The 15313-nt window shown below is 39.0% G+C and overlaps 1 protein-coding gene across 1 annotated transcript in view; it reads right to left on the bottom strand.

Moving 5' to 3' along the window:
- Positions 1-15313, bottom strand: part of COL9A3 (collagen type IX alpha 3 chain) — a 118101-nt gene that overhangs the window by 25970 nt on the left and 76818 nt on the right. Inside the window, exons 26-29 of the mRNA XM_053707973.1 lie at positions 12372-12416; positions 11823-11855; positions 4201-4347; positions 1354-1408 (exon numbers count right to left, since the gene is read on the bottom strand). Of these exons, the coding sequence (XP_053563948.1) occupies positions 1354-1408; positions 4201-4347; positions 11823-11855; positions 12372-12416 (280 nt within the window). The remainder of the gene's footprint in view (positions 1-1353; positions 1409-4200; positions 4348-11822; positions 11856-12371; positions 12417-15313) is intronic.

Genomic DNA, 15313 nt, shown 5'->3' with positions numbered 1-15313 from the left:
AATGGAAAGCCTGATGTATGGATGAATATAAATGTTGCATTAAATTAATATCTTCCCTTGAACCATTCATTTATTAGTTTCTCTGTTACCACCATTAGTTATTTGTTATTAAAAAAAAACTGTAACATTTGTTGTTTTTTATATTTGTTTAATAATGAATATCCATGTCTATTGTGCAACTCAAAGTGTATGGAAAATTGACTAGAGAACATAAGTCCTCCGTTTACAGTATGTGTAAAGTTTCCCTGAACATTTTTTTATATTGATGCACTGTTACAGTACAATATAGTTTTCTGGCTCTGTGAAAATAGGTATGTATTGAGCAAGCTGTTATATTTATGGAGTGTATCCGTGTATGCCATTTCTTTTACATTAGATTTTGAATTTAGGGAGGATGCAGAAATTTGTATGTGATAAATATACTTTTTTTTTTTTTTGTTAACACCAATATCAGCACCATGCACACATCTCATAGCAAGTTCTAACTGGCAAGTATGCACTGTGCATATAAACCAATCAGCACTCACACAAACACTTAAAGGGACAGTTAAGTCCAAAATAAACTTTCATGATTCAAATAGGTCATGCAATTTTAAACAATTCTCCGAATTAACTTTTATCACCAATTTTGCTTTGTTCTCTTGGTATTCTTAGTTGAAAGCTAAGCCTAGGTAGGCTCATATGCTAATTTATTAGACCTTGAAGGCCGCCTCTAATCTGAATGCATGTTTTCACAACTAGAGGGTGTTAGTTCATGTGTGTCATATAGATAACATTGAGCTCACGCACGTGAAGTTACCTAAGAGTCAGCACTGATTGGTTAAAATGCAAGTCTGCCAAAAGAACTGAAATAAGGGGGCAGTTTGCAGAGGTTTAGATTCAAGGTAATCACTTAGGTAAAAAGTGTATTATTTTAACTGTGTTGGTTATGCAAAACTGGGGAATGGGTAATAAAGGGATTATCTATCTTAAACAACAAAAATTCTGGTGTTGACTGTCCCTTTTAATAGTTACTTGTAAGTCACTTTTTAACATGGAGAAAAAATACCTTCAGAAAATTAAGAAGAGATATCCATAAAAAGAAAACATCACTAAGGTTTTTGATATTCAGCATTTGTGATGTGCTGGATATTTATCTTGTATACACTTCAGTTGTTTGTCACGGGACAAATCCTTAAAAAACAGATGTATGAATATCAATTTATTTATAATATACATACATTGTTTGATAAAAAAAGCTATATAGACCTACACATTCTTCCTAGTACAGTTACAAAAATTAGGGTTGGCAACTCGTGTCAGACACATACTAATATATATAGGGCTCATCAGACACTTTCAAATTAAACTTACCGTTTATCAGGCCACCACACAGCTCTCTGATGTGCTGTTCACTTGCCAGCTTTCCCTAAAAAGCATAAAATCACCATTTATATTTTCATTATTAAAATATTTAGAAAAAATATATCTTTTTTTTTTTTTGTTCAGGAGGTCGGCTTGAGATGTCCTGAAAACATTTATTACAAAATGCTGATAAAAATAAATAAAAACAAGAATATACTGCTGTTGTTGCTTTATGGTAACGATTTCTAAAAAGTGGAAATCTAGTTTATAATACAAGTATTTTACCATGAGCTAGAAGAAATGCGCTGGATACATACTAAATTTAAGTATTCTCATTATATGTAAAGACTTAGGTTTGCACACACACATATCACACATATATCACACACAGAACATCTATACATGCAGCCATCCAATTATATGTATATCGCTCACTCTCAGCTTCAAAATGAAGGTTTGGCTGAACAACTTTGTTTTTGACATTGTACCGCACTTTGCTTTCAAGGCTTTTCCTTTTAAAGGGACACTAAACCCAAATTGTTTCTTTCATGATTCAGATAGAGCATGCAATTTTAACCAACTTTCTAATTTACTCCTATTATTAATTCTTCTTCTCTTGCTATCTTTAATTGAAAAGCAGGAGTAAAGCTTAATTGCCAGCCCATTTTTGGTTCAGCACCTGGGTATCGCTTGCTGATTGATGGCTAAATGTAGCCACCAATAAGCATGCGCTATCCAGAGCTTTACATTCCTGCTTTTCAATTAAAGATAGCAATAGAACGAAGAAATAATGATAATAGGAGTAAATTAGAAAGTTACTTAAAATTGCATGCTCTATCTGAACCATGAAAGAAACAATTTGGGGCATATGTATCAAGCTCCGAATGGAGCTTGATGCCCTGTGTTTCTGGCGAGCCTGCAGGCTCGCCAGAAACAGCAGTTACGAAGCAGCAGTCACAAAGACTGCTGCTCCATAACAGGAGCAGCGGTCTTTGTGCTCTGAGCAGGCGGACACACATCGCCGGAAATCAACCCGATCGAGTACAATCGGGTTGATTGACACCCCCCTGCTGGCGGCCGATTGGCCACGAGCCTGCAGGGGGCGGCGTTGCACCTGCAGCTCTTGTGAGCTGCTGGTGCAATGCTGAATACGGCGAGCGCATTGCTTGCCGTATTCAGTGAGGACTGGCGGACCTGATCCGCAGTGTCGGATCAGGTCCGCCAGACCTTAATAACTAGAGGCCTTTGTGTTTAGTATTGGGTTACACTCTGCACTATTGGTTGTACCTGGTCTGTTCAATAGCAGGTATAGCAAATATTAATAGCACAGTTTGGGATTACTATGTAGTAGCAGGAAACACAGCAAAGACATGTTGTGCTTGTCTGAGTAACTCTACATAGTCATTTGTTGATGATTTGTCTGCTGTTATCAACCTGTGTGGTGTGCAGTACATAACACTTTGTGAAGTATTCCTTACAGTTTGTTTATTGATGAAGTTGTACAACTAGGCTACAAGCAAAGAGACTCAATATTTAACACATGTGGCAATTTAAGACCAAACATTGGGTAATTGATATAACATTGTGAAGGCCATCCAACACATTGACAATTTAAAAAGCGTATTTAAAGAGACAGTTAAGTCAAAATTAAACTTTCATGATTCAGATTGAGCATGCAGTTTTAAACATCCTTCCAATTTATTTATGTTATCTAATTTATTCTCTTGGTATCCTTTGTTGAAAAGCATACCTAGCTAGGCTTTGTTGAAAAGCTCGGGGAGAAGCAATGCACTACTGGAAGGTAGCTGGTGATTGGTGGCTGCAAATATATGCCTCTTCTCATTGGCTCACACAATGTGTTCAGCTAGCTCCCAGTAGTGCACAGGAAGGATGTTTACAATTGTATGCTCTATCTGTATCATGAAAGAAATAAAAATGTTTTTCATGTCCTTTTATCATTTTATTTTTCTTCTCAAGGCTTATTATAAAGTGTACATTATTAGCTTTCTAGTGGATTCAGTTAAATTATCCCTGTATTAGCTAGCAGGCAGCATACTAGCTTGTGCAATGCTTGTGCACAGCTGTTTACTGGCTCCCTTGAAATGGCATCCCATGTCCAAAAATGATTAAAGGGACAGTCTAGTCCAAAATAAACTTTCATGATTCAGATAGGGCATGTCATTTTAAACAATTTTCCAGTTTACTTTTATCACCAATTTTGCTTTATTCTCGTGGTATTTTTAGTTGAAAGCTAAGCCTAGGAGGTTTATATACTAATTTCTAAACCCTTGAAGGCCGCCTCTTCTCTCAGGGCATTTTTCCCCACTAGAGGATGATAGTTCAAGTGTGTCATATAGATAACACTGTGCTCACGTATGTGAAGTTCTAGTGAACCAGCTCTGATTGGCTAAAATGGATGTCTGTCAAAAGAACTGAAATAAGGGGGCATTTTGCAGAGGCTTAGATACAGGATAATCACAGTGTATTTATATAACTGTTGGTTATGCAAAACTAGGGAATGGGTAATAAAGGGATTATCTATCTTTTTAAACAATAACAATTCTGGTGTAGACTGTCCCTTTAATGCTGGTTAACACAAATGTTAGTTATTGTACATTTTTAAGTAATATCCTAACCAATAGTGCATAAAATTAACACCAGTATTGTCACACACATTTTAACTTGTTTGAAGTGGTCATTATAGTATTATTAGGGCTTACAATCATTGCATTGCCGAGAGTGTTGGCAGCAAAAGCAGAATATTTCATATCAGGTCTATTATCATTCTATTTATATACATTATTTAATATATGTAATAAAATATATATATAATACATATAAATAGATAATACTTACAGGAACACCAGTCTTGCCAGTGATGCCAGGAACTCCCTGTTCACCCTGGAATCCCATTGGTCCTGGTGGGCCAGGAACTCCTGGAACACCAGATGTACCATTTGGACCAACTACTCCTTTAGGACCTGGTTCACCTCTAACACCTGGCTGGTGGTAAAAAAAAAGAATAGAAACCAGTGAAAAATAAAAACAAAAGGCCCCTGCATATGAAAAACTTTTGCTGTTAATAGCAGCTTGTGAATGATCAAACTCCTGTCAGCAAATAAATAGCCATACGCCATACTGCAGCAGCTCCTAAGTGTTAGATTTAGAATCTATTACTGTTATGTGTGACCAGCAGCAGTGCAGACACAAATCCCTTTTGTCCGTATACTCACCATGACCTGGTTTAAAGTCCAATAATCACAAATAAATTATAGTTAACCCTCTTACAGCAATAAACTGTAACCATCACCCCCATAAACCTTAGTTGCCACCAGAGCAATAAACATTAACCTTAATACAGCCCCCTCCATTATTAACCCTAAACAAAATCTGGACCCCCTTCTCATTTAATCCTACCTGACCCAACCCTGTAGCTTTCACTGGCCTCACTAAGGCCTAGATTTGGAGTTCGGCGGTAGCCGTCAAAACCAGCGTTAGAGGCTCCTAACGCTGGTTTTGGGCGCCCGCTGGTATTTGGAGTCAGTGATTAAAGGGTCTAACGCTCACTTTTCAGCCGCGACTTTTCCATACCGCAGATCCCCCTACGCCATTTGCGTATCCTATCTTTTCAATGGGATCTTTCTAACGCTGGTATTTAGAGTCGTTTCTGAAGTGAGCGTTAGAGCTCTAACGACAAGATTCCAGCCGCCTGAAAATAGCAGGAGTTAAGAGCTTTCTGGCTAACGCCGGTTTATAAAGCTCTTAACTACTGTACCCTAAAGTACACTAACACCCATAAACTACCTATGTACCCCTAAACCGAGCTCCCCCCACATCGCCGCCACTCGATTAAAATTTTTAACCCCTAATCTGCCGACCGCCACCTACGTTATACTTATGTACCCCTAATCTGCTACCCCCTAACACCGCCGACCCCTATATTATATTTATTAACCCCTAACCTGCCCCCCACAACATCGCCGCCAGCTACTTAAAATAATTAACCCCTAATCTTCCGACCGCAAAGCGCCGCCACCTACGTTATCCCTATGTACCCCTAATCTGCCACCCCTAACACCGCCGACCCCTATATTATATTTATTAACCCCTAATCTGCCCCCCACAACGTCGCCGACACCTGCCTACACTTATTAACTCCTAATCTGCCGAGCGGACCTGAGCGCTAATATAATAAAGTTATTAACCCCTAATCCGCCTCACTAACCCTATCATAAATAGTATTAACCCCTAATCTGCCCTCCCTAACATCGCCGACACCTACCTTCAATTATTAACCCCTAATCTTCCGATCGGAGCTCACCGCTATTCTAATAAATGGATTAACCCCTAAAGCTAAGTCTAACCCTAACACTAACACCCCCCTAAGTTAAATATAATTTTTATCTAACGGAATAAATTAACTCTTATTAAATAAATGATTCCTATTTAAAGCTAAATACTTACCTGTAAAATAAATCCTAATATAGCTACAATATAAATTATAATTATATTATAGCTATTTTAGGATTAATATTTATTTTACAGGCAACTTTGTAATTATTTTAACCAGGTACAATAGCTATTAAATAGTTAAGAACTATTTAATAGTTACCTAGTTAAAATAATAACAAATTTACCTGTAAAATAAATCCTAACCTAAGATATAATTAAACCTAACACTACCCTATCAATAAAATAATTAAATAAACTACCTACAATTACCTACAATTAACCTAACACTACACTATCAATAAATTAATTAAACACAATTCCTACAAATAAATACAATTAAATAAACTAGCTAAAGTACAAAAAATAAAAAAGAACTAAGTTACAGAAAATAAAAAAATATTTACAAACATAAGAAAAATATTACAACAATTTTAAACTAATTACACCTACTCTAAGCCCCCTAATAAAATAACAAAGCCCCCCAAAATAAAAAATTCCCTACCCTATTCTAAATTAAAAAAGTTACAAGCTCTTTTACCTTACCAGCCCTGAACAGGGCCCTTTGCGGGGCATGCCCCAAGAATTTCAGCTCTTTTGCCTGTAAAAAAAAACATACAATACCCCCCCCCCAACATTACAACCCACCACCCACATACCCCTAATCTAACCCAAACCCCCCTTAAATAAACCTAACACTAATCCCCTGAAGATCTTCCTACCTTGTCTTCACCATCCAGGTATCACCGATCCGTCCTGGCTCCAAGATCTTCATCCAACCCAAGCGGGGGTTGGCGATCCATAATCCAGTGCTGAAGAGGTCCAGAAGAGGCTCCAAAGTCTTCCTCCTATCCGGCAAGAAGAGGACATCCGGACCGGCAAACATCTTCTCCAAGCGGCATCTTCGATCTTCTTCCATCCTGAGCGAAGTGGCAGGATCCTGAAGACCTCCAGCGCGGAACATCCATCCGGACCGACGACTGAACGACGAATGACTGTTCCTTTAAGGGACGTCATCCAAGATGGCGTCCCTCGAATTCCGATTGGCTGATAGGATTCTATCAGCCAATCGGAATTAAGGTAGGAATTTTCTGATTGGCTGATGGAATCAGCCAATCAGAATCTAGTTCAATCCGATTGGCCGATCCAATCAGCCAATCAGATTGAGCTCGCATTCTATTGGCTGATCGGAACAGCCAATAGAATGCGAGCTCAATCTGATTGGCTGATTGGATCAGCCAATCGGATTGAACTTGATTCTGATTGGCTGATTCCATCAGCCTATCAGAAAATTCCTACCTTAATTCCGATTGGCTGATAGAATCCTATCAGCCAATCGGAATTCGAGGGACGCCATCTTGGATGACGTCCCTTAAAGGAACAGTCATTCGTCGTTCAGTCGTCGGTCCGGATGGATGTTCCGCGCTGGAGGTCTTCAGGATCCTGCCACTTCGCTCCGGATGGAAGAAGATCGAAGATGCCGCTTGGAGAAGATGTTTGCCGGTCCGGATGTCCTCTTCTTGCCGGATAGGAGGAAGACTTTGGAGCCTCTTCTGGACCTCTTCAGCACCGGATTATGGATCGCCAACCCCCGCTTGGGTTGGATGAAGATCTTGGAGCCAGGACGGATCGGTGATACCTGGATGGTGAAGACAAGGTAGGAAGATCTTCAGGGGATTAGTGTTAGGTTTATTTAAGGGGGGTTTGGGTTAGATTAGGGGTATGTGGGTGGTGGGTTGTAATGTTGGGGGGGGGGGTATTGTATGTTTTTTTTTACAGGCAAAAGAGCTGAAATTCTTGGGGCATGCCCCGCAAAGGGCCCTGTTCAGGGCTGGTAAGGTAAAAGAGCTTGTAACTTTTTTAATTTAGAATAGGGTAGGGAATTTTTTATTTTGGGGGGCTTTGTTATTTTATTAGGGGGCTTAGAGTAGGTGTAATTAGTTTAAAATTGTTGTAATATTTTTCTTATGTTTGTAAATATTTTTTTATTTTCTGTAACTTAGTTCTTTTTTATTTTTTGTACTTTAGCTAGTTTATTTAATTGTATTTATTTGTAGGAATTGTGTTTAATTAATTTATTGATAGTGTAGTGTTAGGTTAATTGTAGGTAATTGTAGGTAGTTTATTTAATTATTTTATTGATAGGGTAGTGTTAGGTTTAATTATATCTTAGGTTAGGATTTATTTTACAGGTAAATTTGTTATTATTTTAACTAGGTAACTATTAAATAGTTCTTAACTATTTAATAGCTATTGTACCTGGTTAAAATAATTACAAAGTTGCCTGTAAAATAAATATTAATCCTAAAATAGCTATAATATAATTATAATTTATATTGTAGCTATATTAGGATTTATTTTACAGGTAAGTATTTAGCTTTAAATAGGAATCATTTATTTAATAAGAGTTAATTTATTTCGTTAGATAAAAATTATATTTAACTTAGGGGGGTGTTAGTGTTAGGGTTAGACTTAGCTTTAGGGGTTAATCCATTTATTAGAATAGCGGTGAGCTCCGATCGGAAGATTAGGGGTTAATAATTGAAGGTAGGTGTCGGCGATGTTAGGGAGGGCAGATTAGGGGTTAATACTATTTATGATAGGGTTAGTGAGGCGGATTAGGGGTTAATAACTTTATTATAGTAGCGCTCAGGTCCGCTCGGCAGATTAGGGGTTAATAAGTGTAGGCAGGTGTCGGCGACGTTGAGGGGGGCAGATTAGGGGTTAATAAATATAATATAGGGGTCGGCGATGTTAGGGCAGCAGATTAGGGGTACATAGGGATAACGTAGGTTGCGGCGGTTTACGGAGCGGCAGATTAGGGGTTTAAAAAAATATGCAGGGGTCAGCGATAGCGGGGGGCGGCAGATTAGGGGTTAATAAGTGTAAGGTTAGGGGTCTTTAGACTCGGGGTACATGTTAGAGTGTTAGGTGCAGACGTAGGAAGTGTTTCCCCATAGGAAACAATGGGGCTGCGTTAGGAGCTGAACGCTGCTTTTTTGCAGGTGTTAGGTTTTTTTTTCAGCTCAAACAGCCCCATTGTTTCCTATGGGGGAATCGTGCACGAGCACGTTTTTGAGGCCGGCCGCGTCCGTAAGCAACTCTGGTATCGAGAGTTGCATTTGCGGTAAAAATGCTCTACGCTCCTTTTTTGGAGCCTAACGCAGCATTTGTTTGAACTCTCGATACCAGAGTTAAATTTATGGTGCAGCCAGAAAAAAGCCCGCGGAGCGTTAACAGCCCTTTTACCGCCGAACTCCAAATCTAGGCCTTAGCTTCCTTGCTCCCCATAACGTAAGCCTGTGAAGTTCATATATGCCATTTCTTTCATGGTATTCTTTAGCACTGTGGTTTTAATGATAGTCTGTGGTTCTGTCCTATTTAGGATATTTTAAAGCAATCTGGATTTGTTAATCAGATTAACCAATCTAAATTCTAGTGAGAGGGATAACTGATGCCACTAACGCTTCTGATTAGTAAATCTCTTTTAAAAGTTTTATAAATAAGTGTTAAACCCAGACTAGGTCCAGACCATTGGGGGCAAGATACCCTATTACTGCTAGCTAAGAGGTTGGAACTAGGATTAAAAAAGGAAATCTTGGTGTTTTTTTAATAGTTTAACTTTATTATTTATTTATTATTTTATTTTTATTGTTCAGTGGAGCCCTTAGGTGTTGGGATGTGCTAAGGTGTTGGGAAGTGGTGATTGTTGCACTGAGAGAGGTCATGTGGGGGTTCCCTTGGAGTTTAGGGGGTATTATCTTTAAGTGAAGGTCATGTTGTGAGGCCTGGGTAAACCACTGGGGAATATAGCATTAATTACAATTGAGGGGGGCACATGACAGTAACTGTTAGATAGCAGATGGGGTTAGGAAATCCAGGATATGATTAAATATATTGCAAGACTAGTGGAGTAGGTTGCATTTAGACAGATTTTAGTTAGGGGCCGAGTCAAAATGACTGTCAATTGTTGATTGCAGACTGGTCACCTGAGTTGCATTTAGGGCTAGCAATAGATTGGGACCTAGTCAGTGGGATGGGATCATAAGTTCCTTAGGTTTACCTTTGAGATCATCCTGGAGAAGCTGCTTTTATTATTGGCACACATATAGTACTAGATTATGAGTGGAACAGTAGTTTACGCTCAGGCGCAAAAAGCAGAAGTCCAAATATTGCGACCATATTAATGTATTGACCCATACACTTCAACAGAGCTCGAAAAGTGTGTGTGGGGGATAACCCCTTACTAGCGCAAACCTGATCACATTTTCTCAAGTGCGCTAACCTGACAGGAAATATGAATATTTCACACATTAATGTCTAAACCGTTGGCAACAAAAGTGACTACAACCCTAAGTGGAAATGTCCAAATTGGGCCCAATTAGCCATTTTCCCTCCCCGGTGTCATGTGAATCGTTAGTGTTACAAGGTCTCAGGTGTATGGGGAGCAGGTGTGTTAAATTTTGTGTTATCGCTCTCACACTCTCTCATACTGGTCACTTGAAGTTCAACATGGCACCTCATGGCAAAGAACTCTGAGGATCTGAAAAAAAAAATTGTTGCTCTACATAAAGATGGCCTAGGCTATAAGAAGATTGCCAAGACCCTGAAACCGGAACCATGTCCTGTGGTCCGATGAGACCAAGATAAACTTATTTGGTTCAGATGGTGTTAAGCTATGTGGCGGCAACCAGGTGAGGAGTACAAAGACAAGTGTGTCTTGCCTACAGTCAAGCTTGGTGGTGGGAGTGTCATGGTCTGGGCCTGCATGAGTGCTGCTGGCACTGGGGAGCTACAGTTCATTGAGGAAACCATGAATGCCAACATGTACTTTGACATACTGAAGCAGAGCATGATCCCCTCCCTTCAGAGACTGGACCACAGGGCAGTATTCCAACATGATACCGACCCTAAAAACACCTCCAAGACGACCACTGCCTTGCTAAAGAAGCTGAGGGTAAAGGTGATGGACTGGCCACGCATGTCTCCAGACCTAAACCCTATTGAGCATCTGTGGGGCATCCTCAAAAGAAATGTGGGGAGCGCAAGGTCTCTAACATCCACTAGCTCCGTGATGTCGTCATGGAGGAGTGGAAGAGGACTCCAGTGAGGGTTAAGGCAGTGCTGGAAAATAATTGTGGCCACACAAAATATTGACACTTCGGGCCCAATTCGGACATTTCCACGTAGGGGTGTACTCACTTTTGTTGCCAATGGTTTAGACATTAATGGCTGTGTGTTGAGTTATTTTGAGGGGACAGCAAATTTACACTGTTATACAGGCTGTATACTCACTACTTTACATTGTAGCAAAGTGTCATTTCTTCAGTGTTGTCACAAGAAAAGATATAATAAAATATTTACAAAAATGTGAGGGGTGTACTCACTTTTGTGGGATACTGTATATATATATATATATATATATATATATATATATATATAGACATATATATGTATCTCTATGTTAAAGCCCTTTGCAGTCCTTTTTTTTTCATACATCTAAGACCTCATATCTATTAGATAGTGTTATTATGAGTGTAATTGCACTTTTAAATGTATTTTTAATGTTTTTTTGTGCCACTTTTTAGATGAATAGTTAACAAGAGCTCTGACGCGCATTAAATTCAATTGTGCTTGGGCGAATGAGTTTACTTTCAACCTGTAATACACGCGCTACTTCTGACATGCGCAAAGAGACACGATAAACCCCTTTTCACTTGCACGCAACAGTTACGGCGCCACTCATAATCTAGCTCATAGTGTGCATACAGTCTGCTGTCATAAATAATGGTGATTAGAGCATACTACCGTCACTAACATAAAAATAGTGCTGCCACAAGATGTTGCAGAATGGCTTTATAATAGCCACAATCATAGGATCTAAGCCAATGCTAATAATGTTATGAAGTTATGGGTTTTCCTGTAAAGGGAATTTCCTACTCACCTGTATAAAGTAATTAGTGATTTAAAAAAAGAAAAGACTTTTCTAATCCATTGTTGTAAGTATATTATATCAGCTCTTTGCTTACCTCTCCCTTTTGTCCCACTGGGCCAAAATGTCCCTAAAAAAGACAAAGGTTAATTAGGAGCTTTTTCTTCTAGTTTTCCAAATACAACAATGAGATAACTAATGACAATATTCTGGATATTATCAATATTATTTTTAGTCATTAAACATTATTTTGCCCAAATAAAACTCTTTTCTGCTATGCTCCACATTTTGCCATTTATCCGGCATTTATTACAGATAACAGCACCTGTTTTGTTTAATAAATTGTGTCTTTAGTTCAGTGATGGATTCCTCATTCTGGAAGAGCAGTTTTTCCATTTTAATTTCTGCTTTTCCAGGATGTTATTACCTCTATGTTTTACTTTGTATGCAAAACAAAACTAAGTCAAATTAGGAAAGAAAGGGGAAAAACACACAATTTTATTCATAGTTACTACTGACGTTGAATGAAGCACAGAGTTATGGGATTATGTACAGTTCTTTTTCTTCGTGGTATATAGTATGTGAATGTATCTGAAAGTTCTTCCTATCTAGACTGTAAATGAATTATCCAAATCTATTTACATACCATCTCGCCTTTATCTCCTGCAAGTCCATCAGATCCAGCAAGTCCCTGAAATAATATGAACAATATCATTACCAAAGTAACAGTATTATTGGTACATGTTTTATATCCAAGATGTAAAATTATAAATAAATAAATAAAACTGTTTAAAGGGATATGCAAGTTTCTAATTAACATCTGACTGGCCTATGACTGGACCACTATATGGCAGCAGTTTTGCAAGAATGATATCCATTTGCAAGAGCACTAGATGGCAGCATTATTTCATACCATGTAGTGCTCCAGATGCCAACCTAGGTATCACTTCAACAAAGAATATCATGGGAACAAAGCAAATTTGATAACATTTTTAAAATGCTATACTCTGAACCACAAAAGTAAAATTTTGGGTTTCATATCCCTTTAATAAGACAAATTGGGTTGCCAACTTTTTGGCAAAAAATACCAGCCATGCTCATTAGCATACATTTACATAAATAATTATTCAGCATAATGTAGGAACTAAAGCTGCTCAGACTGGTTTTTTTTATTGGTTATTTGTAGAGCGCCAACAGATTCTGCAACGCTATAAACATAGGCGGAATACAAGGAAACATGTATAGGGATCAGACGGGTAGAGGTCCCTGCTAAGAATCGCACTGTTGTAGTCAGCTCTTATGAAGGTGATCTGCAAACAGCATGGCTCTTAGGCTTACATGCTAAGGGGGTTCAAGGGGATAGCAATGGAGGAGAGGAAACGGTATAGAGAAAGGTTAGTGTGGGTTGTATGCATCCCTGAACAGTAGAGTCTTTAGGGAACGCTTGAAGTTTTCAAAACTAGGGGAGAGTCTTGTGGAGCGAGGCAGAGAGTTTCACAAGATGGGAGCCAGTCTGGAGAAGTCCTGTAAGTGAGAGTGTGAGGAGGTAACAAGATAGGAGGAGAGTAGGAGATCATGAGGGGATGGGAGGGAGATCATCTGGAGACAAGGTCTGAGATATAGGGGGGAGCAGTGCAGTTGAGGGCTTTGTATGTCAGAATGAGAATTTTGTGTTTGATCCTAGAGGCAAGAGGAAGCCAGTGAAGGGATTGGCAGAGAGGTGCAGCAGATGAAGAGCGACATGTAAAGAAGATTAGCCTGGCAGAGGCATTCATTATGGATTGTAAAGGAGCTAGGCGGCAGCTGGGGAGACCAGAGAGGACAGAGTTGCAGTAATCGAGGATGGAAAGGATGAGATAGTGGATTAAAATCTTAGTTGTGTCTTGTGTAAGGAAATGTCTAATTTTAGAGATGTTTTTAAGGTGGACGCTGCAGGATTTAGCCAAGGACTGAATGTGAAAGAAAGATCTGAGTCAAGTGTGACCCCAAGAGATTGGGCATGTGGGGCAGGGGTAATGATGGAGTTGCCAACAGTTATAGAGAGATTGGGGGGTGGAGATTTTTGAAGAAGGGGGGAAAATAAGGAGCTCAGTTTTGAAGAGTTTTAGCTTGAGGTAGTGAGAGGACATCCAGGAAGAGATCTGAGAAAGACAGTTAGTGACACGGGTTAGCAAGGAAGGAGATAGGTCTAGTGCAGAGACGTAGATTTGGATGTCGTCAGCATACAAATGACTTTATTAGGGAACCTAATGATGATGTGTAGATTGAAAAGAGAAGGGGACTGAGGACAGAGCCTTGCGGTACTCCAACAGAAAGTGGTGATGGGCAGAGGAGGCCCCAGAGAAGGCTACACTAAAGGTACGGTTTGACAGGTAGGAAGAGAACCACGAGAGGGCTGTGTCACAAATGCCGAAGGATTGGAGGGTTTGGAGCAAAAGAGGGTGGTTGACAGTATCAAAGGCTGCGGACAGATCAAGGAGGATAAGCAGAGAGAAGTGGCCTTTTGATTTTGCTGTAAATAGGTCGCTGGTAGCCTTAAATATTGCTGTCTCTGTGGAGTGATGGGGACCAAATCCAGATGAGTCAAGGAGGGAGTTTAATGTAAGGAAATGGGATAGGCATGCATATACTAGCTTTTCAAGAAGCTTTGAGGAAAGAGGGAGTAGGGGAAAAGGTCAGTAGTTGGATGGGAACGTTGGATCAAGAGAAGGTTTTCTGAGGATAGGTGTGACCAGTGCATGTTTCAGAGATTAGGGAAATATACCAGTGCTGAGGTTGAAAATGTGTGTGAGTATAGGGGTAAGGGTAGAAGAGAGGGAGGGGAGTAGCTGTGAGGGGATAGGATCAAGAGGACAGGTAGTGAGGTGAGAGCCCAGTATAAGTGCAGAAACTTCTTCCTCAGTAACGGGAGAAAGCAAAATGTATGGCTATGTGGGTTATGGTTGATTGCGAGCATTTGAGGGGGTGAGAGAAGTATATTGAGAGCTGATTTCATTTCTGATGGAGTTGATTTTTTATTTTATTTTTAAAGTGGCTGGCAAAGTCTTGAGCTGACAGAGAAGTCATATTAGTGGGTGGGGGTGGGCAGAGAAGAGTATTGAAAGTGGAAAACACGTTTTGGGTTTGAAGAAAGAGTAAAGATAAGAGTGGAGAAGTAATGTTGCTTACAGAGATTACGGGCAGAATAGTAGGAGTTCAAAATGAACATTAGTTTAAAATTCGACTTCAACACACTTAGAAGACAATTAATCATGATTGTGTATTTATTTCTATATTTAAGCTTTATTCCCAACTTTGACCTGAACCTCAAAAATATCATCCATGTCAGTAAAATACCAGTTTGGTTGCATTTTCAATGGTGTATATGTGTGTGTGTATATATATATATATATATATATGTATATACAGTATATATATATATATATATATATATATATATATATATATATATATATATATATATATATATAGTATATAAATATATTAGACGTGCATTTGTTTTGATAAGAATGCAAATTTGTTAACGAAACATAGATATTCGTGTTTTCACAAAACGAATATCTGAACAAATGCACCACAACATTTAAA

The sequence above is a fragment of the Bombina bombina genome, chromosome 1, assembly GCF_027579735.1.
Source record: "Bombina bombina isolate aBomBom1 chromosome 1, aBomBom1.pri, whole genome shotgun sequence".
Lineage (NCBI taxonomy): Eukaryota > Metazoa > Chordata > Amphibia > Anura > Bombinatoridae > Bombina > Bombina bombina.
Note: the sequence above shows the minus strand (reverse complement) of the source record. Positions and strands in the feature narration are given on the sequence as shown.